This window comes from Neofelis nebulosa, chromosome 6 (genome assembly GCF_028018385.1).
Source record: "Neofelis nebulosa isolate mNeoNeb1 chromosome 6, mNeoNeb1.pri, whole genome shotgun sequence".
In the NCBI taxonomy this organism is placed as follows: Eukaryota; Metazoa; Chordata; class Mammalia; order Carnivora; family Felidae; genus Neofelis; species Neofelis nebulosa.
Window position 1 is genome coordinate 117,140,998 of NC_080787.1, and position 24,332 is coordinate 117,165,329.

The 24,332-nt window shown below is 37.4% G+C and overlaps 1 protein-coding gene across 3 annotated transcripts in view; it reads left to right on the top strand.

Annotated features, from left to right (window-relative positions):
• Positions 1-3,264: 3,264 nt before the first annotated feature.
• Positions 3,265-24,332, top strand: part of TRMT11 (tRNA methyltransferase 11 homolog) — a 59,769-nt gene continuing 38,701 nt past the window's right edge. Inside the window, exons 1-8 of one of the 3 annotated variants that reach the window (XM_058735181.1) lie at positions 3,265-3,393; positions 9,948-10,013; positions 11,570-11,643; positions 13,004-13,085; positions 13,175-13,267; positions 13,493-13,627; positions 14,331-14,487; positions 23,077-23,157. In XM_058735181.1, coding sequence (XP_058591164.1) covers positions 3,322-3,393; positions 9,948-10,013; positions 11,570-11,643; positions 13,004-13,085; positions 13,175-13,267; positions 13,493-13,627; positions 14,331-14,487; positions 23,077-23,157 — 760 coding nt within the window. In that variant the 5' untranslated portion in view covers positions 3,265-3,321. Of the gene's footprint in view, positions 3,394-3,413; positions 3,653-9,947; positions 10,014-11,569; positions 11,644-13,003; positions 13,086-13,174; positions 13,268-13,492; positions 13,628-14,330; positions 14,488-23,076; positions 23,158-24,332 lie in introns of those variants that run through there. The other 2 variants (XM_058735179.1, XM_058735182.1) reach the window with 2 other exon arrangements.

Genomic DNA, 24,332 nt, shown 5'->3' on the forward strand with positions numbered 1-24,332 from the left:
TACTTGCCAAAAGCTTTTCTTTGTTTAGAAATCATGTTTGCTTCTTATATTTTAGGAATGAAGGAAGGAAGGGGAGAAGGAAAGTGGGAAGCAGGGAAGGAGGAAGGACAAAAGGCCTGGCTCAAACCTGGCAAATGCACTGTGAATTTACATTACCTCTGGTTCACAAAGTTCTACCCAAGAGAAGTATTTAAATGGCGTCCCACTCAAAAATGTGCAAAGCTACCTAAGCTACAAAGTTGAAGCCTGGTGCAGTGTGGATAATATCCAGGTCTTGCCTTGCCTTGTATTTGGAGTGGAATACAAGTAGAGTAAAACGTTTTTTGGTATCTTACAATCTCAACCTCATTGCAAACAAAAGAACCAAATTAAGGACTGGCCCAAGGAAGGAAGGCATCCCTAATTTTGGTAGGCCCTAGGTTAGGCTCCTTATGGAAACCTGTTTCTATTGCAGCCAGTTGCTAAGATATGGGAAAAGTTGTTCTCTCGCTTAGCTCAATCATCTGTCTGGAAGTGCATGGCTTTTGATTATTTGAATTGTGGCAGCATTAAGAGTTTAAGGATGACCTGGACAGAAGGCTGAATCTCCAGACCATTTTCCTTCACATTTTTTTCTGTGCACAAGAACCAACAATTCACAGGTAGCAAATTAGTAGGCCTGATTTACAATCAGCATTTCAGGTTTGTTCTGGGGAGTTTTTTGACCAGATGCCAAGCTCTACTTTTTTCCACTTCTGGAGATCTTGAGTCATACTTAAATCAACTGCAGCTGCATAAGTTTAAATTGGTGCCTCGTCCTACTTGTTTTATTTCCTAAGAGAACCCAGTGTTAGTTCTCTCTTACCCTCTTCCTGGATTATCTTCGTTAAGATTGAAGTTACTGGAGACCCTCTGGCATTTCATGAAACTGAAACTCTGTCAGGAAGTTTCACTTCACTATAGTGAAGTTTCCATAGTTGTTACATAACTTCTTCCAATAAAACTTTATTCTCCAAACTGGTCAAACTGTTTTTTCCTCATTGCAAAAATCTTCTAGTCTTAATACATATTGTAAAGAAATTTGCTACCCCTCACTGGTACACAGATCTCCATGGTTCTCTGTGATACCCAATCCCTTTTCAAGTGTTAGATGCTCAGCCTGAGACAGATGTATGGACAGTTTTAACATTACATATAACTTCTGCTGCTGGGACCTATGAACTCTTTACTCATTTCCTTTCCTCACTGACTCTGCCCTACTAGTCTCAGCAGTATAGCAACATGTTATAACCAGAACTCAAGATCCTTCTCTCCAATTTCTGGTCCCAAATATTCAGGAATAACCATGGTTTTCCAATCATCATCAGCCTATTACCAGATACTCCAATGCTTGCACAATAGTAATCTCACAGAAGCAGCCAAGTTTCTAAGAAGTCTGCCCTGGTAGATGAAGAATGGACAGAGCTTTAGAGCAGTTCCCAGAAGACGGACTATGAACTCTCTTGCCCCTTCCAGTACAAATTAAAAAAAAAAAAAAAATTGCAAATCTCCAGATGTTTAAACACCAACTTTCAAAGTCCGTACTCTCTTGCTGCTTCTTAAGGACTCTAAGCTCAAAAACATGGAACAGCTGTGTGACTTCCTCAAAGGCTGTTTAATGAGTAGTTCCACACTACCGCTAATGGCCTGGCCTGTGCAGGGTTAATTTCTACTTTCCCAGACCATGTACCCAACAGTTTGAGATTCATGATGTACATGGACTGCTCATTTATGGAATGGAGAATTAGTGGGGATTTAGCTTAAAGGAAGCTAAGGAAATTCATGTGAATAACTAGTGAAACTTGAATTTGTCTGGGTTCTCCTAGACTGTGTATTCTCATTTGCTGTCTCTACACAGCATCATCGTAATCCAGGCATGATATCCCCTAAAAAGTTGCCCCATCAAAATTTAATGTTTGGTGATTCTGACAAGTTTTGGTGATGGGACATATCAAGCACTGCATGTCATTCCCCTAATGTTTCATTGGTTCTCTGTCCTACCTTGACCTCTCTTCTCATGTCTCAGAGCACTTTTATCCCTTTTCTGAGGCCTTGGAGCCAAGAGACATCTGTGTTCCTCAGAGACTCACTTTATCACTTAAGTGGACTTATCAAGACATTTTCCTAGCAAAGAGATTGTTAAGAGAAAATTTTCACACTTTAAGAGGAGAAAAGTCTCCTTAAATTCCATTTATTGGTTTGTACAATATACCAGGTATTAACGTTAAACACTTTATGTACATTATTCCACTTAATCCTAATAATCCCTTGACAGAGGCAGTAGTACTCCAATTTAGATAAAACTGCTGTCAAAGGAGGCTAAGAAATTTGCTTAAGAACATATAGATTGTAAATAGTGAAGTTGAGATTTGAACCTAAGACTGACACCACAGCCTAAATTCTTAATCACTGCTACTAAGTATCTAGTATATTCCCAGCACATGGTGCTCGGGATATGCAGTACTCTTGTATTACGCACAATGTTATGGTGGGAGGCAAAAGAAATTGCTCTCAATAAGGCAAAGGATTCAGTACTCTCAAAACAATACACATATACATGGCCTATGCAAATTTAAAAAAATTGTGAATATGCTACTACTTATTTTATGTGCTACTATGAAATTTGTGCCAGTGTGAATAGTTAGAAGCATTTCCATCGTTTTAATATAGAGTTGGCTGTGGATTGAGCCTGTGAGTCTAACATCACAACCTCCTACTTATTGAGTACTTCCTCTGAGGATGACATTGTGTTTTCTGGGGAGGTACAGAATGAACCATAAAAGATGGTCTAGGTCAAGAGCTTATTGTAGTTGGCGCAGATGCTATGTATCCTTTAGAAGTTACTGAAAAAATACAAAAAGTATACTGCACGTTAGATGAGTGGTCCAGGTCGTCCAATCTTGGAGTGGTTGGAGAAGTCTGAAGTAATAAGGTGAAATTCCAGTCCAGTTTCGAAGAACGAGGATTGGAATTGTAGAGAAGGTTGAAAGTTCGCTCCTGGTGGGAGGATCCATGGAAACTACTTGTGTTAACACAACCTGCTCCTGAGCACAACACGGCCCATCACACCAGCTACTCGTACTCCGGCACTCAACCAGAAAGCACCTCGCAAGCGGACATTGCTCCTCCAGCAGCTGCCAAGCTGAAAGTACCCATGCGGGAACCCCGGGACAGCGCCCACCTCTCCCAGCTTCCGCTTCCGGTCCTTCAGGCTCCGCCTCAGCGGAAAAGGCTTTGTGAGAAGGGGGAGGAGTAAAGGTGGGAAACTGCGCGAGCCGCGCAGGCGCACCTTGGACGGCTGCAATGGCGCTGTCGTGCTCCCTGAATAGATATCTGCTGCTCATGGCTCAAGAGCACCTGGAGTTCCGCCTGCCGGTGAGCCCGCAGCGACCTCCACAACTTAAGGACGGGAGAGGACGGCACGGTGGGGATTGGTGTGCGGGCGGCGGCGATCGTCCCAGCCTGAGCAAGCAGGGACCCGGGGGTGTGTGCTTGTCGGGGATATCACGGGTCCGCAGTCCCTCGGTCCCTAGGAAGAATCTGAGCTTGGCGGAGGATGTGTGAGAAAGAAGTCCAAGACGCACTCTCTCAGCCTTGCCAAATATTTTCATTCATTCTTCTACCCATGCGCCAGGTATTGGAGTTAGGTGAATATGACCGGTCCTCTTGCTTCGGGAGCTCTTCGTCTAGCGGAGAATAGAGACAGCCAGTAGAAATGCTCAGGGCGGTGTTTTAAGTGGCAAATATGTAGGTCAGAGCCCGTGTGGCAGGGTGGGATTGCTGATGGTGGTAGTAGGTGGTAGGAGTTAGATAATGGAGAAGTTGGAAAAAGTGTTTTATTCATTCAAGAAACATTTTCCGAGTACTTGTAATTGCACGTGCTGGACGCTGGGGATATAAAGATGAAAAGGACTATTTCTGTCTTCAAGGAGCTTACTGTTTAGGCTAAGGGCTGAACAGATGTGAAAACATATTATGAAATAACATTTGTAAGTGCACTGATAGATGCTTAGGGAAGTATGGGAGCATAGAAGGGGAATCTAATCCACCTGTGGAGTGGAGGATGTTGGTCTTTAAGATCGCTTCCATTTGACACTTGAAAGTAACTAAAGTATGAATATGAGTTAGCCAGGCCAAGCAGAGAAGTAAGTAAATTAGGATTACAATTTATTATTACTGGATTATGAAATATGTAGCTGAGAGTGACAAGAAGAGAGCAGGAGAGGCAAATAGGGGCCAGAAAATGCAAAGCCTTGAAAACCCTGGAAGGGAAGAGAAAATGTATTTAGCTTGTAAGGGAAATTTACTGAAAATTTTTAAGCTAGGAAGTGACAATAGATTTTTCCTTAAAAATCACTTTGGCGGCAATAATGAGGACAGATTTAAGAGGAATTTGAGTCTAGAATCAGAGACCAGTTATGAGTCTGTTGGCATAGTTTTATTAATAGATCAAGGAGGCCTGAACTAGCAGGGGGTAAGAGGATGGGATAGACTGAGAAAATATTTAGGTGATGAAATCATCAGGACTTGATGATTGAATATGGGGAGAGGGGGGAACAGGGGCCAATTAAGAATGACTCGTGGGGTGCCTATAAGAGCTTCTCCATTTAAAATGTAGAGCACAGGCAGATAAAAGATTTAAATATTGGTTATGCCAAATTTGATGTGTTTGTGTAATAAGTGGAGATGACTGGGCAGTGAATATATGAGTAGGCACAGAGTACAATATACTGGTAATAAATGTTTGGGAGGCTTCTGCATATGAACACTGGTAGTAAATGAATACTAGGAGGGAAAGTGAAATTATTTAGAGAAAGCACAGTGTCGAAAGAGTGATGGGCCAAATGGAGGTGCTTGGAAGCACTGATATGGAGGGGAAGTGAGAAAAGGAGGTCATGAAGAGGATAGGCAAGTATCAGAATAGGAAGACTGTGAGGGCACAGAAATCAGGAGGGTAAATTTTTAGGAATTTTACTAAGCTGTTGTGTAGAATTTTAGGAGGGTAAGCTAGATTGCTTGGTTTAATGGTCGCTGAGAAAAAAGGAGAGATAGACTGCTCCAGAGCAGTCTAGAGCGTAAGAAGGGAAGGTAAGAGATTGGTTAACAGTTTGAGGGAGGCCTAGGGTCAAGCAAAGTTTGTAGGCTGAAGAGAAGGGGAGAATGGCTATAAGGACACAGTGGGGGGTGTTGGCCTTTCACTAGAAGGAGACAGCTTACAAAGGAGAGTTAGTTTGGATGTGGGGTGGCTGCCAGAAGGTCTGCTTTCTAGGTAATGAATGAGTCAGGATTATTTCTTGAGAGATTAGGGACCAAGCAGTTGGCTGGAGAAGTTGAGAAGAATAGTTTAATTTAAAATAGTCATTGAGAGCAAAATAGGGAGCTGATCGGTTAAAAAATTGAGAACACAGTTGTTAGAGCAAATGCTGAAAATCCAGCTGAGGGTGAAGATCATGTGTTTATAATTGTGCCTGAGAGTCTCTGATTTTCTTCAGTTGTGCTCAATTCACTGGCCTTAGGAATTATGAAGGAGACTGTGGCATTGATTCAGGATTGATGTTTTGCTGGGCTTGTGCATTGGCAAGATAGGGGTGCAGGGCGTAGAGCTTCATGGAGGAAGTAATATTTTAATAGATATTAATTAATAAAGAATTGTTGGTAAAGAGGACTAGAAAGCCCACTTCAGTAAGACACAAAAGCAGGTGTAAAGGCATGGAGGGAATTGATTATGCTGGTGGTGTGGGGTGTGTGGGGAGTGGGGATGAAGTAATGGGCAGTGAGGCTGGAGAGATGGGTAGGATCCAGATTTTGGAGTGTTTTGAAACTATTACAAGGGATTTGGATCTTATTTTAGATTTAATGGGGAGCCATTGATTCTTTTTTAAGGCAGGAAATGACATTTTTTTTTTCTTTTTAAAACCAGTAAGGGACCAGTAATCATTGGTGTTTTAGAGAATTCTGGAGTACCAGAGAGAGGATATCACTTAGAGGATACTGAAGTCGAAATAGAGGCCAAAGAGGGTGCGTGCTCCATAGGCAGGCAGTACAAGTGCGAATGGGTGGCTAGGCTGCAGTCTTAACAGCATCCCCAGTACTTGCACATTTTACCTCTTTTCTTTCTCTTAAATTATTCTTAGTCATTGTCTTACCGTAGTGCCAATTTAATCTCTCAAAAAGCTCAGTTCTGTTTTACATTTTCATTGTCCCAGGGCTGAAACTTCTTAGTCTGGCATTAGCCTACCATTGCATGGTTCTTTTCTCTGTCTCTCCCCACGTCCCCTCCTTCCCACTTCTCCAGCTCCCCACCACAGTGAGACCTGAAGTGAATCCCTATCATTCCCTGAATGATGCCCTCAGTTTTGTGCTTTGGTCTGTGCTGCCTTTTGTCTGGTGGCCCTTTCCTATTTCAGTGTTCAATCTATTATTGATTTTACGTAGTCAATATTCATTGAGATTGACCCGTGTATTTAGTCTATTTTAGGTTTATTTTTTTACTTGTTTCTTTTTCAAATTTGCAATTTCCTTAATGGGTTTTTATCCTTTAATAAAATTCTTAATTATGTCTTTTATCCCCTTCAATATAGAAAGCATAGTTAAATATGATAAAAGGAGTCCTGTGGGTATGCTACCTTTGTGTATTGTTTCTCTTGGTTCTTTTTCATATGGGTGCTGGCTTATTTTTAAATATATGCTAGATGTCTTTGTAAAGTTATTTGAAGAAATAACATGAAGATTGGGATGATGTAAATCCTCTTAAATATAGGAACATTAATGATCTAGAGTGACTTGAACTCATTTTCTGGTGTTAAGTTTTGTTTCTGTTCTGATTCACACATGCTCCTCTGGTATGTAGCTTTTGGGGATCTCAGTCCAGACTGATTGGTTTATCAAACCATCTTTCTTCTCCATGGACGGCCCAATATTCTTCTGTTTCTGTAGCTCCATTAAGCTGTCAAAAACACTTTCCACCCTCACAGCTGCTTTTGGAATTGATAAATGCCCCAGGAAGCAAGTGGCTGCACCTTGGGATTTTTGGCTTCTCCTGAAGTTTGGTTTGGTAATTCTTATAATGTCTCTATGCCTTCAAACAGATGCCAGGTTTCTCTAGTTCTTCTCAGAAGGCTTAATATGAATTACCTAGTTTGCCATCAGTGGAAGTGGAAGTCCTCTTTCATTTATACCGATTCTCCCTGTATTACGGGCTTAAGTCAGTTTCCGTGAAAACTTCTAAAACTGAAGTAATCTTTTCTCTCTTGAACTCTGATATAATACCTTTTTGAGCACTCACTGTTTTACACCTTACATTTCAGTTACCAGGTTGAATGTTTTGTTCTACTAGACTGTAAGCTCTCTGAGGATAAAATGTGTGTTTATCTTTACATAGCTTAGTGCCTTGCACATGTTAGTTTTTCAATAAGTATTGAATTGAGTGAAAGGATCCTTTTGGGGAAGGGAATCAGAAGGTCTGTCAACACTTTTGAGTCAGTCTACTGTATGAGAACTGCTAAGCAGGAAAGCTGCAATGAGTAGCTGCCTTTATGATTTAAAATGAGAGATTAGGAATGTACGTGTGGTCCGGTTTTACCTTTGTAGAGTTAATCAGGGCCAATTTTAGTTGGTGCCTGCCTTGTTGTGCTAAAAGTAGACATCTGGGTTTTATTGCTGGCTCTGAAACAAACTAAGTGTATGAAAAAGTGAGTGACTAAAAGAACTGAAAATCTCGTATGAATTAATGCATCAGGCATGCCCCAGATCAGGCTGTATTTTTATATCTGATATAAATTCTTTTGTTCCTAATGGAGAAAAATTCCCAACTAGAAAAGTCAATTTGCCATAAGAAGAGTAAAGATTTTGTGTTTTGCTTTTTCCAAATGGATTGAGTAGTTTAATACAGTTTTTGCTCGTAAATTTGAAACTTGGGTCATCATATCTTGTTTTTAAGTCATTGCTTAAGTTTTAGGTAGTAGAGCTAATGCTATGCCCTAAACTTCAATAATCCTTCACTTTTTTTTTTCCAAAGTAGGAATTTTAAGTGTTTTTTAAAACCTTTGTGGGTTTTTGGCCTGTTACTTTTTTATTTTATTTTATTTTATTATTTTATTTTTATTTATTTTTAATTTTTTTAATTTTAATTTTAATTTTTATTTATTTTTCTTTTTTGAGAGAGTGCACACACAAGCAGGGGAGGGCAGAGGGAAAAAGAGGGGAAGAACCTTAAACAGGCTCTGCACAGAGAGTCCCCAGTCAGGGCGTGATCTCACACCGCTTAACTGACTGAGCCACCCCAAGCACCCCAGCCTGTTACTAATTTTTAACAAGATATCTCAGGAGCAGCAAATTTTGATGTTTTAAACGTAGAGCTGATCTTGGGGTGCTTAGGTGGCTCAGTCAGTTGAGCGTCTGATTTCAGCTTAGGTCATGATTTTGCAGTCTGAGTTTGAGCCCCATGTCGGGCTCTGTGCTGACAGCTCTGAGCCTAGAGCCTGCTTTGGATTGTGTGTCTCCCTCTTTCTCGCTCTCTCTCTCAAAAATAAACATTAAAAAAAAATGTAAAGCTGACCTCACAATATGATTTAATATAGAATGTACAGTAATCATTCTAGACCAAAGTAACTCAATCTGGAACTTCATTTTTTTTTCTTTTAAGAATTATAACTGTCAGTCTTGCTTGATTTCTTGAGGTACTGGACTTTAGTGTTGTGGTCATCATCATCTTGATTCCTTTACTAACACCCTCGTTTCTGTGCGCCTGTTGCCCAGACCTGCTTATTTTATGAGGTAGCTATGATTCCCATTTTACACGTGAGAAAACTAAGAGTTGGAGGACTGAAGTGTTGTATAAAACCATATGGTCCCTATTTGGAAGAGCTGAAAATAAAATTGTGGTGCCATCTGACTCCTAAGTCCAGTGATACCTCCTATTTAAATGTGTATCACCCATGTTGCAAAATGACTTTTGGGTTACTTTCAATGATTTACTGATAGACTATACTAGTTCTTAGTCTTTCCATATAATTCAATTGAATTTAGCTCCTTCTACTACCAGGAATTAAAAAAAAAAGATTTATTTCATAGACAAAAGGAAAAACAGAAAAGCATGAGTTGCTCAAACCTTCCATTCTTTTTGGTCTTGAAGTAGAGGATGTAGGTGGTCTAGGTATATTGTCTCATGGTGGCTGTGGCTCATGATGAGCTTGGTGATCAAGGCACCTTGTAGTTGGGATGAAAGGGGACTGTAGGCACCCAGCAGAGGGGACACATCTCTAATTAGGTTACCTCCATAAGACCTACAGAGACCAGTGGGATTCTACCTGCTTTATGTTATTTGAGGAGAGTAAATTTGTTAGCAGTACAAATTGTAAAATGTGTATAGTCCTCTTGTATTTAACAATACAAAGTGATTGCTTCATGGAATATACATACTATCTGAACAGATTTCAGCTTTGCATTCCCGATGTTTTTAAAGTAGCTACTGTGTTCTCTTTCTAGTTCTACAACTTTATCCAGAGAGAAGAGGAAGTTCACTTGCTATTAACTTCTGTTTAATGAATCCACAGTGATGCTTCCTGGTTAATCACTTATTTCTTGTCTGAAAATCCTCAACTCATTTGTTTACTAATTCATTTTATTGATCAGTTGTCAGATTTGCTAATCTATAGTTTTTGTCATCTAATATTTTCTAAAATCAGGCATTTTCTGACCAAGTCTTTTGGCAATCCTCTTGTCTAAAATTTCTCAGAAATTATTTACCATGGTGTGGCTGTAAAATTTTTTCAGAGCTTAGAGTTGTAATTTGTCTGGTGTTGACACTTAAATGCTTCGGGTAGATCACCAACCCACTCGTTAAAAAGATCTAATTATACCTATATCTGTTAATAGGCTTTGAGTTTCCTGTGTTAAAATGTGTTCTTTCTATAATATTTTCAATATAGGAAATAAAGTCTTTGCTTTCACTTTTTGGAGGTCAGTTCACCAGTAATCAGGAAACTTATGGAAAGGTAAGTTGAATTTATATTTTTCATTAGACCATGTACAACATATTTATAAGTAGAACCTTGTATTTGAAGAGAAAAACTGCAAATCTTAAATTTATATCTGTATAGTTGCTTGTATCTGTTTCTAGGGGAAATTAAATAAAAAGCATACTTTTGGGGAAAAAAGTTGTGGTTTTGGAAAGTCATTCAAGTTTATTTTCAATATTCATTTAGTTTACTAGTTTTTTTAGCTCAGCATCTGTACCATAATGGGTATCTGTCCCTTAAATGAAAAAAAAGGGCTGTTTTCCGTTGATGAGGTATGATTAGAATTTAGAATTTAGTGGAATTTCAGACTCATATTGAGAATTATTTAAAAATTTAAAATTGTGCATTTATGAGAATGTGAATTGATGAGATTTGTATTTTGTATTTGATAGTTTATCAGTGTATTAGAGAAGTTTGGAAAATAGAAAAAAGTCATTGACAATTCTTCTTTCACATGACTTATAATTTGAGGGTACTACCTTCCAGTCTCTTTTCATATGCTTTTTCCCCTTCAGTTCCAATACTGTGAACTTCTGAAGTCTCTTTTTCACTTGATATTATTAATATTAATTATTAACATATGATTGATATTATTAATTATTAATAGGCACATATTGCTATGTAGCCTTCATCACTAACAGGGTTATATAATATTTCCATTGAAATTTTTCTGTAGACTAGTATAAATATTGGAAGAAGAAAGACAGGGTATGGAAGGGAGGATTTCTTCCAAAAAATGAGAGAACTTAGTTGAAAGTCGGCTACAGTTGGACTTTACTCCTGATTGACTTTCGTGTATTGAGGGAGGCGGAAAAGAGAGAGATTGTGGATATAATTGGGTGAAAGTGTTGAACTGAGGTCAGGAGGCTGCTTTGTGTTTATGTGTTCTGGCAAGGTGTTATTTGGGTGGAGATAAAAAGTGCCTTAATCTTGAGGGTTGAGACAGGGGATTGGTAAACCCTCCTGGGGCACCTGGAACTGTTTTCCTTAGATAAAATAATAAATAATGATAATTTAATAACGTACCCTATGATTTTCCATCATAGTTATTTCAGAGTTCCTCATCTATCCACTCAGATGGCCACAACTACCTAAAAGAGAGGGATCATTCAAGAAATACATTACTTAGAAGTTAAAAATAAAATAGCTGCATTATAAGGAATGATAATAATAAAAAAATTCTGAGATTATAGTTTGGGGTAAAATATGCATCCTTTGCATTAATTATTTTGGTCAAAATACATAAGAGAACAAATACAGAATTAATCTTAACTGTGTATTTGCTGACCTTTGCATTTATAGTCATTTATAAAAATGTTCTGATGCTGTAGTTTAGTATCCTAACAAATAACCTGTTAAAATAATTCACTTTTTTACTATTGGAGCAATTTTTATTTTGGTTAGAGTCAGATCAGGTATTCTTACATAGAAGTTGCAGATAGGAATCTCTCCTTATTGACTTCTTGAATAGAAGCATATGAGGCCATAAAACCAGTTACAAGTAAGTTGTATATATTGTTATTTTTTTTCAGTCTCCTTTTTGGATTCTTAGCATTCCCTCTGAAGATATTGCCAGAAACTTAATGAAACGGACAGTGTGTGCCAAGTAAGAGAAACTTATAATGTTTTCCTGCAGGTTGTACACCATACTTACACTACTCTGTCCTTTTTTGTTCTAGTGGCAGAGAATAGAAGGGGTTAGTTGTGGGGAGCTCACTGTAGCTTGCAGTTACATGAATTTGCCACTGGATGGTGGTGGTAGAACAGGGAGTTCTCTGCTGAAGCAGGGTGGGGGAATCTTAGTGGTGCAATGCATAAATAATTATTTTGGGATAATGTTTTTAAACTTCTGTATAAACAGGAATATGGTATAAGATGTAAATGCTGTTATTTTAGAGGATAAATGCCACATTTAATTATAACCAAAGTATACAAAATCTAGATGGCTTTTAGTTGGGTGAGCTGATTCAAGTTGAAATGACAAAAAGTGAGGACTGCCATAAAATATGTTTTGATATTTTATTTGTTAGCAGAATCCTGACTATCATCTCTTGTGTGGAAAGGAAAGGAAGAGTTCATTTTCAAAGGATAATATTCTCAATCCTAATGGCAGCGTTAATTACAGTTACAAAGTAGTTTGAATTTAGATGCACAAAACTGTGCTACTTTGTAGAATGCAGTTCCATTACAATGAATTCTTGCTTGCAATGTTTGTATGAAATTTGCTTGTAATTGTCTAAATGTTCCTGGAAATTGGTGGAAGCTTTAGGATTAAAAAAAATTTTTTTTGAACGTGTATTAATTTTTGATAGACACAGAGCGCAAGATGGGGAGGGGCACAGAGAGAGGGAGACACAGAATCCAAAGTAGGCTCCAGTCTCCGAGCTGTCAGCACAGAGCTTGATGCAGGGCTTGAACCCACAAACCGTGAGATCATGACCTGAGACGAAGTCAGACAGCCACCGAGGTGCCCTGGATTTTTTTTTTTTTTTAATATAGTAATTTGCTTTTTGTAATTGTTAGGAGAGTAACTACTAGTTACTAAATGTTAGTATTAGCTAAGTATTATTAATATTAACATTTTAGCTGGTCTTTTTTCTTTTTGTCTTATGGAGAAGACTTTGGGAAAATTGGATTTACTGCACCTTTTCACCTGTTTCACTAAAATAAATGATGTTACTGCATGATTTGTATTCTAGTATAAGAATACAATGATGAAAACCTGGAAAAATCTTGACTCATGTTAAATTTCCCTCCTTCTGTGCAAAGTGAAACTTTTCTGTGTAATTTGAACTAAAGCTATGTTGATTTTTAGGACACATTATTTCTAGCTTAGAAAATACAGCTAATAGTATTACTGTATTGTATTAGTGGAGCAAGCATAACGAACTAGGGAAGTAATTGTTATATATTACTGCACGAGCTGATTTCTTTACTGAATTTAGTACTAATCATTTATTTCCTAGGTCCATATTTGAACTATGGGGTCATGGAAAATCTCCGGAGGAGCTGTATAGTTCTCTTAAAAACTACCCTGCGGAGAAGATGGTGCGTAGTGAAATGTGGTTTTATATAGGTATATTTATATATACTGTAGAACTACTAAACTTAAAAGAATTTATCTGCTTTTATTTTAGGTTCCATTCCTACATTCAGATTCTACATATAAAATAAAGATTCACACATTTAATAAAACATTGTCACAAGAAGAAAAAGTCAAACGAATAGATGTAAGTGAATTTAGCTAAAATCAAAATCAAATGTAGTCTGGCTGCTGTTGATAGGTGATAGTACTCAGCTCTGCTAAGTGCTTGTTTTGTAGTACACTGTGTGCTAGGTCATTTTCATGTTTTGTCTTAATGCTGATATCAAACTTACAAGATAGGTATTATTCTGTAAGCACTATTTTTCCTTTACTATTCTAATGAGACATGAGAATTACTTTTATTTTTTAGGCACTTGAATTTCTGCCATTTGAAGGAAAAGTGAATTTAAAGAAGCCACAGCATATATTCTCTATATTGGAGGATTATGGCTTGGATCCAAACTGCATCCCTGAGAATCCACATAATATTTATTTTGGTAGATGGGTAAGCAGGTGTTCTTGTTACCTATTTCAGATCGTTTCTTTAAAAGCTTAATGTTAGACCTTCGAAGGCTCAGAACTACTGTGTGAATTAAAATCAGTGGGAAATATGTGGTTATGTGTTCTGTTTGTTTTTTCAGAGATTCCTGTGAAGTGCAAGAGGCTTGTTAGATACAGGGTCTAGGTAGGAGGTGGTATATGGGGGAAAAATAATGTAAGACTTGTCTGAAAGTCTGAATTGCTTTTTAAGCAGAGAGAAGGCAGAGTGCTGTGATAGCTGAGGGATCTCCTTTGTGGAGCTCTCGAATTTGAGCTTGCCTACTGAAAAGAAACGAGATTACTGCAGAGCAGTTCTGCCCACTTCCCCTAAGGCTGTAAGTGGGTAATGGAAGCTGAGCCTTATGTTACAGAATATTGTTATTTAGCAGAAAAAAAAGAGGTGGCTAAAGTTTATTCACCACCAACCCCTGGATTTATTGCATTCAAATTCAATGCAAATTTAGTTTGAAAAGTCAAAGTCATTTGCAACCATTAAAAAATACAAGGTAATTGTCCATAATCACTTCAATTACAGTTTTTAAAGGAACAAGTTTAGAGCAATGGTAAGTGGAAAGAAGTTCTTATCATTCAGATCCTGTGGTTTTATTGTGAATAATGATCTTAACTCTGTTATGCAGTTACACTAATTTGAAGAATCTCTGATCTAGATTGCAGATGGACAGAGAGAGCTTATTGAGTCATACAGTGTTAAAAAGAGACACTTTATTGGAAATACAAGCATGGATGCTGGTTTATCATTTATTATGGCCAACCATGGAAAAGTGAAAGAAAATGATATTGTCTTTGATCCGTTTGTTGGAACAGGTATTTTTATTTAACTGTTAAAATAGTGCATAGATGTTACTTGTCTATATTCGTCAAGGTCATAGTAATATTTTTGCTAAAAGATTAGTACATTTGGACAATAATCATAATTATCATAAGACAGTGGCTAAGAGACAACCACATATTTGTGTGATAGCCCTGTATGTAACACTTTCACCACTTCAAAGATAATGCTGATACAATTTTGTGAACTTTTTCCCCAGGTAAGCCACTAGGTGGAGAAGCATACTGTCCACTGCAATACCATGCACTGTGGAAGTGTTTTACAGCTATATAGTTTATTTAAGTAGGAGAACTCTTGGGTGGAAAAAAGACTTGAGTGACAAGACAAAAAAATGTGTTCATCATTTAAAACTGATAACCATATATTTACATGGAAAAAAATGGGTAATGTGTCTTATCTTTGGTTTGGTTTGTAGAGGTCTATAAGTAAGTGTGAAAGTAAGAAAAGTGACTAATTACCAATGGGCTAGAGCCTGGCTGCTGAGGCTGCAATCTGGGTTTTCTGTACACACTTGATTAGATGTCCGTATAATTGGGGCGCCTGGGTGGCGCAGTCGGTTGGGCGTCCGACTTCAGCCAGGTCACGATCTCGCAGTCCGTGAGTTCGAGCCCCGTGTCGGGCTCTGGGCTGATGGCTCAGAGCCTGGAGCCTGTTTCCGATTCTGTGATAATTAACTGTGTGTAGAAGACTTAAAATTCCAAATTTACCTCATATGGCTCTGTGAAGACATTTTCCTGCTTCACCCCGTGTTTTGCTGGGTCTTATTCATGCCTAGGGGATACTAGCATTTAGGTTTGTCTGGCTAAATTCATTGTAATTCAGATTATGTAGGAACAAATTATATTTGTGGTTGGAGTTTCTCCCTGTAGCTGTCTTTCCTCATCAGAAACTTGGGAAGCAGTGTTGATGCAATAGCTAACGTTGTTGAATTAGAAAGAAAAAATCTTCCTGAGGAGATTATGGCACAGGGAGAGGTTATGTGACTTAGCTAAGGTTATACAGTGTATAAATTTCATGAGATTCAAACTTAAGCAGTCTAACTCCAAAGCTCATGCCCTTGACTGCTATCCTATCTGTATTAGGATCTGTCGGCCAACTATTATACCATAAACTAACTTGAAGAATGTCTCCACATGTGATTAGGAGGAAATAGTATCAAAGTCAAGAGATTTCCAACTTGGAATGATTTTCTGTGTTTGTTGTTGAATTAATCTGCTAGTGAGTCTCTCTTCCCCACTCCTCCAGTGTCTCCATATATCCCACATCGAACATATTACCTGTTTGATTCTTTCTTCATTATCCTAAGTGCCTCCCCCCACTTTTTGTTTAAGTTTATTTTATTTTGAGAGAGAAAGAGAGAGCAAGCACATGGGAGGGAGGGGAGGGAGGGAGGAAGAGAGATAGGGGGTGGGAGGGGAGAATTCCAACCAGGTTCCAGGCTCCATGTTGTCAGCGCAGAGCCCCATGCGGGGCTTGAACCCATGACTGTGAGATCTTGACCTGAGCTGAAATCATGAGTCGGATGCTTAACTGACTGAGCCACCCAGGCGCTCCCTCTCCCCACTTTTTTGTTGAACTCTTGTTGGAAATAATACCAAACTTATAGTAAAGATCTAAGAATAAAAATATAACAGAGAACACTGGCATATACTTGACCCAGATTAAACTATTATTAACACTTGGCCTCATTTTGCTTTATTATTTGTTTTCTTTTTATGTTTTTTCAGGGAGACATGTTAAAACCACATAAATATTGTATTCCACATCTAAATCACCCTCACCCCTGTCAGGTTGTCAGGTTTAGCACTCATTGATGATTCTTGCCTGAACCAGTCTTAACTTTGATGGTTACAAAGGGATGATTTCCAATAACAGCATTCCCCGCACAATAACCCTTTGACACTCATTTTATTATAAGCAAGAGCCCTTTCTTCTCTTCTTATTACTTATTTTGTTGCTCAAATTGTCCCACATTTGCCAAGTGAGAGCCCTTTTGCACTGGATCTTTGTGACACGTTTCTATCTTCTTTTATTTTTGAGCACTTTCTTACTTTCTGGCTTATTTTTTTACCTGCCCAAATCCTGGAATCAGTCATTTCTCTAAGAAACCATTGTTTCTTTTAGTGAAAATGGGATTAGAGACTACCAAGGTCTGGGTGCTAGACATCTTTGTTTCTCAACTCTTTCAGCCGGGAAGCTAGGACACTTGTGTGTGTATGAGCACATTATGTGTATAAATGTGTATGCAGATACATGTTCCTACATGCTCATGTACACTGCAAATTCTGGTCTATGCTGACAGATTTCTTTCTTGCCTATTCCTATTCCATTTTTACATGTGCCTTCTTCTTCAGTGAGAATCCTGTTTCTGCTCACCATGCACAGGTTTATTCTTTTGCTGATTCCTATCATGCATCTAAAATAGCTTCAAAATTGCTTGGTTCATACCTCTAAAAGCAAAGCAAAACAATACAAAACGCTATCAAAATGATACGTTTTTGGGGTATGTATTCAGTTCTCTACCTCACCTAACTGTCAGTAAAGTCAAATATGGTGCTTCTTTTTCCCCTTCATTTACAAATCAGTTCGGAGTTCATTTTTTCTGTTTGCCCTCAGTTTTAGATTTTTACCTCCTTCCATTCTTGTTGATTTATTTTTAAATATGTAGAAGCTCAATTTGCTTGCAAAAGTCAACTATACAGGAGGTGTACTCAGACAGATGTCACTCCCCTCCTTATCTCTTCCACCCTCCTCCCCGCCCAATCCCTTGTAGATAACCAACTTCTTTTTTAGTTGATTCTCCATTTTTTTTTTTTTTAAGGATAAGCAGATATATGTACATTTTATTTCTACTTTTTTTCTTACACAACTTTGCTTTTTTTCACTTAATAGTATTTCCTGGAAATCACTTTCTGTTAATTCACAGAGATTGTCTTCATTCTTTTTTATAGTTGTACTCCATGGGTGTACATACTATAATTTATTCAAATGGTCTCCTATACTTGGACATGGGGAGTGTCCAGTGTTTTACAGTTATAAATAATGCCTGCAATGAATAATCTTTTGAATATATACTTGCATAATGTTGGAGATGTGGCTCTAGGGTAAATTCTTAAAAGTAGGATTGCTGGGTTGACGAATGTATGCATGTGTAGTTTTGTTAAATGCTGCCAAATTCCTCTCCATTGTGCCATTTTATATTCTTGCCAACAGCATATGAGAGTCCCTGTTCTCCCACAGCCTCACCAGCACGGTTCATTTTCCAGGTTTTCAGGTGTTGCCAGTCGGTTGGATGAAAATGTTATCTTGATGTAGTGTTATTTTGTATTTCTCTTATGAGTGAAGTTTAATAATCTTTGATTTTTTAGGGGCCACTTTTTTAACTTTTTTTGAATTATCTTTCCTCTCTTTTGTCCATTTTTATGTAGACATTTTGTTCTTTATTTTTGAAAGTATTTTGTATGTTAGGGACATTAGCCCTCCCTCTTCTTTCCTGTTGTTTTGTTTTTTGTTTTTGTTTTTGTTTGTTTGTTTGTTTTCTCTTTTTTTCTTTTTGAGAGAGGGAGAGAGGGTGTGCAGGCACGAGTGGGGGAGGGGCAGAGGAAGAGGGAGAGAGGGAATCCCAAGCAGGCTCCACACCCAGCGCAGAGCCCAAGGCAAGGGGGTCACTGTCTCACCACCATGGGATCATGACCTGAGTCAAAATCAAGAGTCTCTCAACTGACTCAGCCACTTAGGCACCCTCCTTTTTTACCCCTGTTCTCCATATGTATATAAAATGTATAAATTATTAAATATATACATATATATGTACACACATACAAAATTAAATATATTATTTCCATTTGCCATTTAACTTTGCAAGTAATTGCTTTTTTGCCATTCAAAAGTTTTCCCTGCATCTAAGTTATATAGAGGAATCTAGCTATGTTTTTCTTTTCGTGCTTTTATAGTTTTAATTTTTTTCTTTTAAATCTCTGGTTTATTTGGAATTTTTCTTGTATACTATGAGGAATGGATCCAATTTCTTTTTCCAAATGTTAAACCCTTTATTAATCCTTAATTTGTTCTTGAACTTTTCCTGTGAACTGAGAAGTCTTTGAGATACATACATGTACATAATACTTAATATGTATACAATATGTAGACAACACCATAAAGTTTACAGAGTTCCTAATGTACGTAAAATTTCTTTCCTTTCCCTTGATGTATATGAGGTTGGGTGTATAATGAAATGCTAACTGCCACAGCAATCAAACTATTGATTACCTTCAGTGTTGTTAAGAGGCAAGGAGACCTGCCTCTAATTTAAGCTGCTTTAGAGCAGCTCCTTAGAGTGGTTAGGATATCTTGGTCATGTGACTGTTTACATAGGACAATTAATGGAAATTTGCAAAGAGGAAGATCTTTGCAAAAAATGCTGCTAAAATATATTTTTGTAATTTGTGTTTGTAATCTAAGCATAGATTTCGAGCTTTAGTTTTAGGTGCTTTAGTTTTAGCTTGGTGATAGTCCATAACTGTGAATAGACACAGTTCTAAGTATCATTTGTCCTCTTTCTTGGGCCTTTGTCTCACTGATGGGTAGTACCTTCTGAAGGATTGCAGAAATAGTAGCCCAGTGCCCTCTTCCATGGCCATAGTTTTCACAAAGTATTTGATGATATTTTTATCCTTATGTTTCCTTTTCTAGTATTTAAAAACAAAGTCAAGTGCATTCAATCTTTTCTCATTTTAAAAGCACAGAATTAAAATGTATTGCATTCCCGAATGCTTTATCCACTGACTTCTCATGACCTGTGATTTTCTCAAGGTTACAGAGTAGAAGGTTTCTGGGAAACTGAAAGGAGAGCATAATCTTTTCCTGCCTAAATGCCTTTCCTTTTTCTTTGAGACAGTCTGCTGTTGTTGTCTAGGATGACAGTATGAACTGCAGAAGCACACTATTTGTTCATTTTAGTGAATATGTTGAGTTTAATTTTAATAAGATTAAAATTTTTTTTTTGTTTATTTATTTTTGAGAGAGAGAGAGAGAGAGAGAGAGAGAGAGAGAGAGACAGCTTGAGCGGGGGGAGGGGCAGGGAGCAGGAGACACAGAGTCCAAAGCAGGCTCCAGGCTGTGAACTGTCAGCACAGAGCCCACTGTAGGGCTCAAACTCACAAAACTCTGAGGTCATGACCTGAGCCAAAGTCGGACGCTTAACTGACTGAGCCACACAGATGCCCCTTAATAAGATTTTTTAAAAGTTGTGTATCTCCATTTTTTTTCCCAAGAGAGAAGGTATGTATCATTGGCCAGCTCAATCCTCTTAGTAGTTAGGAAGTTAGGAAGTCCTGTTGTTCTAATATGAGCACAGCTACAAGATTGATGAGCATGAATATGTTGAGTACTATAATGGTACCAGCCTGCCTGTGATATATAAGAGTTGTGAATGGTATACAAGTCATATTAACTGAGTGTGCCCCTTTACTTACTTTATTTGTTTGATAACAAATTTAATTTTGTTAATCTAATTGGTAAGCTAAGTATATATGTCATTTCAATTGGTGCTGACCCCAAAGGAAATTAAATGGTATAGAGAAAGCAAATAGGATGAGTTTAAATCTTTACTCTATCAGTTATTATGTCACTTTGGGCAGCATTCTTTACTTGTCTGAGCCTCAGTTCCATCATTAATAAAATGGTAATAGTAATACATTGTGAGGTTAAGTCAGATAATACATGTATATGGAATTCTTAGGAAGTTGCCTGATGCATGTAGACACTCAGTGAACTGTAATGGTTATTATTTTTACATTATTATTTTGTTAGAAGCATGGATGCCTGTTTGGTGAAAGATGTTAGATATAGCCAGTATTGAATGGTGATGATAAACAATTTGGCCATGAGCTCATTTTCTATTCCCTTCTTTGGCTAATTTCCAAGATACTCATAATTTGCAACTGTTGACAATTGTGACAACAGGCAAAGAAAGTGAGTTAAAATCACGAACATCTAATTCTTTGTAATGAAAATAATTGGCACAAGTGTCTGCCAGTTGTTCTAGGTAGCTGTGGTGTGATTTTAGGATGGAGCTTCATAGATACACTTTTGATTCCTTTTCTCCTCCATCTCAAGTAAGTCAGCTGTTATGGTAATTGAGAATATAGCCAAGAGACTATTAAGTATTCCTTGGCTGCTTCTACCTTCAGATAACCCATAGTATAGGGAAAGGGGTGTAGCTCCTTTTGGAATTTCATCGTTGCAGAATGATAGACACAGGTCCCAGGTGTTGGGAAACTGACTGTCCTAGTCATGGGAAGAGAAAAGGAAGGAAGAGATAATTGATCCCTATAAACCTATGGAAGAGTCTCTGCTTCCTTCTCATTTTTGTCCACAACACTTTGTAGTCTCCTTTTCCTTTTCTTTGTAGACTGAATAGCTTACCTAGTAAAATTTTTATTTTCCAGCGATATCCTTTTGCTTAGGCAGCTGGTGTGATTTGAGTTCTATTTTAAAAAGGATAAAGTAGATATAATTGCACTTCATTTTTCCTCTTTCTCTCCTTTTCTTTCAGCAAAACCAAATCCCAGTTTCTCATTTCTACACTTTTATGAGGCTTTTCACTTAAATCTCTAACGATGAAAGTCATACATTAATTTCTGTATTATAAAGAAGTTCCACTTATTGTGTCCTTTTGCCTATAAGATATTGTCCTAACCTTAAAGTGGTTACAGTTTAAGAAAGCAAATATTCAAACACTGAGTTTGTGGTATTTGTACACTTGATAGCATAGTAAGAAATTGGGTGAGTCATATTACCTGCTCCCTCACCATTTCACCCCTCCTTTATCACCCCTTCCACCAGAAAGCATCAAGGAAACTCCAACTGGACTAGAACTAAATGCAAAAAAAAAAAAAAAAAAAAAAAATGCTTCAATTTAATTGAGAAAACAACTAGATGATTAACAGTGATTACCCAGTGACCAGTTCAGAGAAACTAATTTATAATGATTTTATTTAAAATTTGAAAGCTTAAAGGGCACGGAGTTAACTAACAGATGCCGTCTAACGGATTATCCATCTCCTTCCAGCAGTGTGCTCTAAATTGGCTCTTCTCAAAACACACTCTAAGCAAATGGATAAGGTTCTGTTTAAGGAAGCACAGGAAAGCTTTTCTGTTCCCCTTGGCAACTAGTTCTTCTAGGTGAGTATCTGCCTTAATTGGCAGAATTGTAGTAATTCCTCATAATTTGGGTGAAGTGATTTTGTGAGAATTCCAAGTCATCACAATACAGTATCTTTCCTAAATATGGACGGTTCCATTTATAGAGCAAGAGTAGTAAGGTCATAGCTTACCTCTCACACAAATGCTTCTGGTAGTTAGTATGAGGGAACCTAGGTTTTGGTTTCTGCTGTACTTTTAGTCCTTCATTTCTCTTCTTCATGGACTTCAGTAATAGCAGTCAGTTACAGTATTTTTCACAAGCAAAGTATATTTAAGTACATGTTCCCAGACTGTGTTTTAAATGGCTATGGAAGGAACACCATTCAATTATAGATCTTGACCCTCTGGAGGCACTACCCATCCTCGTGTTAGAGATGACCTTTGTAAAGGATATAAGGGAAAATACATAGTTATTTTCCCTTATCTGAGTTGGTGCATAGTTTAAGAATATATTTCTGATGTCCGTTTTACTGACACGCCTTTCTACAGTATAGCTATTAGGACAAAGAGCATTTTACGTTGGATGATTAAAAAGTAAAGTTCAATGAGAAGTACAGTTATTAAAATATTTAACTTTGTGACTTTTTTCTTAAACAATTTAAAAATGTTATTACTTTTTAAAGACTTCCTTTAATTTTTAAATCTTTATTAGGATTTTCTTTGTATGTGAGCTGGTCACAGCTAACAAGTTATTTAGTCTGGTCAAATCGCATTGGGATATTTGTTCTAACTTTGATCACAGCACGAAGTAAACAGAAAAGTTGTATTATTTTTGTGTATGCTTGATAATAGTTATTCAGAAATTCATTTTTACAGTTTAAAAAAAGAGATTATCGCTTCACTGGTTACAGGAATAACTATTTCTTGTCCTAACATTTTAATTTTTGTAGGGATTAATGTCTTACATATTAATTATGCCCTCTTTAGTTATTTGAAACCCTGATTTCAGTGGGAATTGAGCCCAAATGTCAGAATTTATTTATTGCCAACTCTTTATGTAGCAGCCTTTTGTGCTCATTTGTAAGCAAGGATCAAGATGCTTTGTATAGATGTCTCAAAGTCAGATGAAGATGTCTAAACATACATTATTTTGATCAAAAAGTAATTTTCCCTAAGTAGTGCATTTAGAGTAATGATGCCAGGACATGCATTAATTCCCTATGTTGTGACCATTGTAATGAGCACAGCTTTGGGGTTTGTTTTTTTAGTTCTGAGGCCTGCTAAATATAGTCAGGACCAGTGTTACTCTATGGTACTCTGCCTACAGCTAGTCAGTAAGACTCTGGATCAAATTAAATAGGGGAAGAAACAGTCTGGGACTTTCTGGTTAAAAGACCATAATTGTGTGATTTTTTCAGGTGGCCTTCTGATAGCATCTGCTCATTTTGGTGCATATGTATGTGGGACAGACATAGACTACAATACAGTTCATGGCCTAGGTGAGTAGAGGTTCTAGACAGTGTTACAGTCTTTGTTCTTGTACCAAATGTGCCTTTGTAATAATTAAACAGGTATATATGGTATTATACATCTATCTTTAGTGTTAAGATACAGAGTTGTGATATAATGTAGTTTTACTTATTTTTCCAAACAGTAAGATTTCATTGGTTATCTGCTTTTTATGAAGTGATCCAGTATGTACAAAGTGATCTCCTGGGTAACACAAAGATGGTTAAGGAAGAGCTCTCCCCTCAGAGGTATTTATGGTTTTAGTAAGAGAGATTTTTTTCCCCTTTGTTTTATAGTAAGAGATTTCTAAAAAGTTGGCAAACTACAAGGCTGTGAACTTTAGAGTTGGGAAAGAAGTTGGAGAGGTACTAGCCATTTTATTTATTTTTTAGAGAGAGAGAGAGGGCACAAGTGAGCAAGGGGCAGAGAGAGAGAGAGAGAAAGAGAGAGGGAAGAGCTAGAGAGAAGCAGGGCTCACCCTAAGCGGGGCTTGTGCTCACCTGAAGCAGGGCTCAAGCTCATCTGATGTGGGACTTGAACTGATGAGCCATGAGATCATGATCTGGGCCGAAGTCAGATGCTTGACTAACTGAGCCCACCCGGGCGCCCAAAACAAGCCATTTTCTAATCAGCCTGTCCATATTAATAAAACATACAGTTTCTTTTTAAAGATTGTCACCATTTTTTTATTCAGTAATCATATATTGTGTGAATACTAGATTAATTTCTAGTCCTTGAATACTATATCGATTTTAATTTCATAACCAACCAAAATATCTTTGAAACAGTTAAAGTGATAGTAACTTAGAAGATTCTGCGTTAGACTGAGGTTAACTTGAGACAAATATTTGCTTGCTTTTGAGGCAATTTTGGAAATTATTTTGAAATCTAGACACTTTGCTAATGTATGTATGTGATTGGGTGGAATTGAATCAAACTGGAAAAATTTCTATACTTCCATATTCCATAATATTTCCATATTACCTGAATAGTACTAAAAATGTCAAGTTTCACTGATGATTTTGAAATTCTGTTCATGTTGGTATTCAATTATTGTATCTAGAGTCAGCCTTTTGAACACCCTTTTTCTGTTTGTCACCCAGTTATTCTCAAGTTATTGTATTGGTAAGAATTTACCATACTTTTTTCCCCCCTAAAATATTTG